Source organism: Microtus ochrogaster, chromosome 1, assembly GCF_000317375.1.
Source record: "Microtus ochrogaster isolate Prairie Vole_2 chromosome 1, MicOch1.0, whole genome shotgun sequence".
Taxonomy (NCBI): domain Eukaryota; kingdom Metazoa; phylum Chordata; class Mammalia; order Rodentia; family Cricetidae; genus Microtus; species Microtus ochrogaster.
The window spans coordinates 34,612,670-34,617,612 of NC_022009.1; the positions used below are offsets into that span (position 1 = coordinate 34,612,670).

The 4,943-nt window shown below is 37.5% G+C and overlaps 1 protein-coding gene across 8 annotated transcripts in view; it reads left to right on the forward strand.

Moving 5' to 3' along the window:
* Spata7 (spermatogenesis associated 7) overlaps nucleotides 1–4,943 on the forward strand; it is a 37,618-nt gene that overhangs the window by 8,233 nt on the left and 24,442 nt on the right. For all 8 annotated transcript variants that reach the window (XM_013346789.2, XM_005343431.3, XM_026780572.1 and 5 more), the window contains one exon: nucleotides 2,571–2,618. In XM_013346789.2, coding sequence (XP_013202243.1) covers nucleotides 2,571–2,618 — 48 coding nt within the window. The remainder of the gene's footprint in view (nucleotides 1–2,570; nucleotides 2,619–4,943) is intronic.

The window sequence follows — 4,943 nt, forward strand, 5'->3', positions numbered from 1 at the left end:
GCTAGATACTACATATGTCATGCTGCCATGCCCAGCTAGATACTATATACGTCATGCTGCCATGCCCAGCTAGATACTACATATGTCATGCCACCGTGCCCAGCTAGATACTACATATGTCATGCTACCATGGCCAGCTAGATACTTGTCTTTAATATAATTTTATAACCTGTTTTTCACTTGGGAAGTTATACAAAGATGATTCTGGCTGCTATTTTTCCTTCCGTCATTGATTTTATTAGGACATAACTTACGTAGACTAAAACACACTAGTTATAAGTATGCAGGGCAATCCTTTGAAAATTCTGTCTCTATAAGCACTACCATGTTCACTGTAAACTAGAGGCTATTTAACTGTGCATGTATGTCAGTCTTCCTGCCACTTGCTTTTTTCAGTTCATGAGCAAAGACTGCTGTGTTTATTTCAAATTGATGCTTAAAAAAAATAAAAGGATGGTATTTGTAGCATTTGAAAATGAACAGTCGTGTTCATTCTTTTTATACTGGCTATGGCAGCCTTTGTACTGAAATACAAAGTCAGCTAGTTGTGACCAGCTGTGTCACTTGGCAAAGCAGAAACATTTATTCTCTGCCCTACAATAACGGTGTGCTAATCCTGGTATGGGACTTTTCCACCATCTCAAAAATTTCCCCCTCCTATCTCTACAGCACTTCCCCTCAGATCCCCGAAGCTAGTATCTACTCGCTTTTCCTATAGTCTTGCCTATTCTAGAATTTTATGTTAATGAATAATACGTATTTATACTTTTGATCTGGCTTTTTTCAGTGTGCACAATGCTTTGAGGCATCTGTGTTATGTTTATCAATATTTCTTTCTTAGTTTTGGGATGGGGTTTGTGAGGTGTGTGTGTGTGTGTGTGTGTGTGTGTGTGTGTGTGTGTGTGTGTGTATAGAGGCCAGAGGATGTCCTCAGATGTCCTTCCTTCTTTTTGAGACAGTCTTTCCCTGGCTTGAAGCCCACCCCTTAAGGTATGCTCGCTGGCTATAAGCCCTGAGGATCTGCCTGTTTCCCCAGCACCGAGGTTCTTAGTGTGCACCACCATGCCTGACTTTTGTACATGTTTTAGGGTAGAACACAGGTCCTATGCTTTATAACAAGTAGTTTACTGACTGAGCAATCTCTCTACCCCTTAATTGTATTTATTTTTCTTTATAAATTCTATTCTAACTGGCGTTCCAAGCCTTTAATCCCAACACTCAGCAGGGAGATCTCTGAGTTCTACACTAGCCTGGTCTATGTAGTGAGTTCTAGGACAATCAGGGCTATATAGAGAGACCCACCTCAAAATAACCAAAAAAAAATTTTAAAGTATTTCATTTAATGAATCTGGTGTAATTGATTGATTCATTCATGACTTGGTGAATATTTGGGTTGTTTTGACTCAGTTTGAGCTTTAGGAAATGAAGTCACCATAAGAGTTCACATACAGTAGTGAACATAGGTTCGTTTCACATGAGTAAATTTATTTTGCTCGAATAGATCTGTATGTTTATTAGCTTGTAAGCAAATCCCTTCCAGAGTGACTGCAGGTCTGTGTTGCCATGATGTTGCGTGCTCGCCAACACTCTCTGTTGCCAGTGTAGAGTAGCATCTCTTCTTTGTGAATATCTACAAGTTTAACTACTATAAACTTCACTTTAATTTCACTAATTTTTTTTTGCTGACTTAACCTAATGTTTATTTACTTTTTTGTGACATGGGATCTCAACTGTGTAGCTTTATGAGCTAGAGTTTAAAATGTTTAGGTTATGTTTTAAATAATTGAGGAAAATAGCATATCATAGCATTAAAATCGTCTAAAGTTCAACTTTCAGATATTTTAAAATTTGTTTGCTAGCAACGTGTTTAAGAAGTCATTCTCTAATCTTAGGGTTTCTAAATTTGTTTTCTCCTAGATGTGTTCGACTTTTAGCTCTTTCATTTAAGTTTGTGGTCCATTTTGAGTTTTCATATAGTATGACAAAAAGGGTATTGGTTTTTGCTTACTCGTATATAAAATTTCTGGTATCAATTACTGAAGAGATTATCTTTTCCCTGCTGAATTGTCTTGGCATCATTTAACCAGATGCATAAATAAGTCTTGAGATTTAACTTTCGATCTCCTTATCTACTTGTCTACCTTCCTGTCCACACCAGCCTGCTTTGTGTTCTCTAGCCTTGCATTAAGTCTTGAATTAGGTCGTGTAATGCACCATTTTGTTCTGTTCCTTCCAGTGTGCTTTAAGATTCCATTCAAGTACGTTGATGTGTATGGTAAAGACATGGCTTTAGGCCATCCATGTTCTGTTCATTCTCTTTTCTATCTTATATATTTTTTCCCTATGGTTTATCTTGTGATGTTTTCATCTTCACCAGTATTTTCTTCTGCATTATCTAATGAGCTGTTAATCCCACATAGTATTTTTTAGCTGTTCTTATTTTTAATCTCCAGAAATACAATAAAAAAGCAAAGAACTTCAAGTCTGCAGAGATTTTTGTGATTTATACATTTGATGTTTCTCACTATTTATAAATATCAAAAATATTATTAAATTTCTTTCTCTTTCAGCTGCGGTGGACTGCTCAATTCCATTAAGTGTGAATGCCAGCATCAAATGTAAGTAACTTTTGAACATAATACCACTTTAGAAAGATGATGATTTACTGTATTACTAAGTGTTCACTTCAGTGACATTAAATACATGTGTGTTTAGGAGAGTCAACATTATCATCCACCCACCCTCAGTCATGTGTGATCCCCTGGGAACCACGTGTCTACATGTGGTGTGGGCACACAGATACTCTGAGTATATCCCCAGAAGTGAAGTCCGTGGAACACCTAGTAATTCCTTTTGTGCATTGTTGGAAACCTGCATGGGGTTTCTCTAACATCTGTACGATTTGACGTTCTACCAGTCACATGCAGGGCCTTTAGTTTCTTCAGATATAACACTTGGGGTCTTGAGTTATTTGGGTTGGTTGGTTTATTTTTGTTTGATTAGGGATTTTAAAATGCTAATGTTCACCAGGCAGTGGTTGCACACACCTTTAATCCCAGAACTCAGGAGACAGAGGCAGGTGGATCTCTGTGAGTTCGAGGCCACCCTGGTCTACAAGAGCTAGTTCCAGGCCAGGTTCCAAAGCTACAGAGAAACCCTGTCTTGAGAACCAACCCCCCCAAATGCTCATGTTCTCCTTGTTTTCAAGAATAATTTATTTAAAAATCCAATAATAGAAGAAAAAAACAGTTGCAAAAAATATAGGAAACAGCAAAATGATAAGTCTCAACCTCTAAATATATTTTAAATGTAAGTAGATTAAACTTCCCACTCCAAAGGTATACAGTGGCTGGCTCAATCTTAAAAGAAATAGAAAAAGGTAATATGCTGTTTATAGGAGTCTTGGTTTAGATATAAGGACACACACTGAATGAAAAATAAGAAGAAATGATAGTACATAGGAATGATAGCAGAAAGAAATCGGCAATATACCATTATGCTGACCAAAATAGACTTTGAGTCAGAAACTCTCTCTAGAGAAAACGATAGTCATTAAAGGGTACAATAGGAAGGTCTAGATATATATGCCCAGTATTGGAGCTTCAGGAATATAAAAAGTGAATAGTGACAAAAACCTAAATCCTAAAATTGATAGCAATACAGTGATAATAGATTCCATACTCCACTTTCAGTAATGGCAAGAACATCCAAACATAATCAGTAAAGAAACAGCTGACGTAGATAACACAATTAATGAAATGAATGTGATAAACACACCAAGCTTTCCTCCCATTTGCTGCACATTTTCTCTAATAACACATGGAACATCAATGGGCTTTATCACATCGAGTCACAAATTAATTTTAACATATTTCAGAAAACAAAAATCATTCCAAGTATTTTTAACCATAATTTAATTAAAATAAAAATTAAAAACAATGTGAAAACAAATTTGGGAACTAGGTAACTTTGAGTCCTAGAGGAAATCAAGTGTGGTGGTACACACCTGTCACCTGGGAGGCAACACAGAAGGGTGAGACGCTCAGGGCCAGCCTGGGCTTCATCGTAAGACAGTCTGCAAATGAAAACAAAACAAAAGCACCAAACCTTAAAAAACAGCTTGACTCAAGTGAAGACAAAAACACAACAGTCAATGCTAAGGTGCAAATGCTACCCTGTAAAAGAAAGGGAATCTCAAAGAACTTGCGTGTAAATCTCAGAAACATTAACATAATTGAGGCTGTAGTGCGCTCACCCTACAGGACTTGCTTCACATGCTTGAGACCTCATGTCAGCACAGCGCAAAACAGGAAAAAGAAAACAAAGTAGAAAGGAAAAGCAGCCCCAGTTAGTAGAGGGAAAGAAATAATAAAGATTACAGAAGAGATACAGAAAAACAAGAACACTTTAAAAAGCAGAAATTGGTTCCCTGAAAACACAAAGCTGATAGACTCTTGGGCAAACTGAAGACTGAAAATCAGAAATGAAAGAAGAGCCATTCCAATAGAGGCCTCAGAAATAAAAGGGATCCTAGACTATTGTGAGCAGTTACACACCAACAAACTGGATCACCTAGAATAAACGGATTCTGGATAAAATCTGAGAAATGCATAGCCTAGAAAAATTGAACCAAGAGTGGAAACCTGAATAGACAATTGGATCAGCAAGTTCAGTAGCACTTTTTAAAAAGAAACTTCTACCACTACCAAATGGTCGTGCAAAGATGGTTGAACGTACCATGAATCAGTGTGTTGGACCACATTAACAAAGGAAAAGGGAAGAACCACATGATGCAGAAGAAACATTTGGAAAATTCATTCATTCATATTTTTTGAAAACTCTCTTAGGGGCCGGGCGATGGTGGCGCACGCCTTTAATCCCAGCACTTGGGAGGCAGAGGCAGGTGGATCTCTGTGAGTTCGAGACCAGCCTGGTCTACAGAG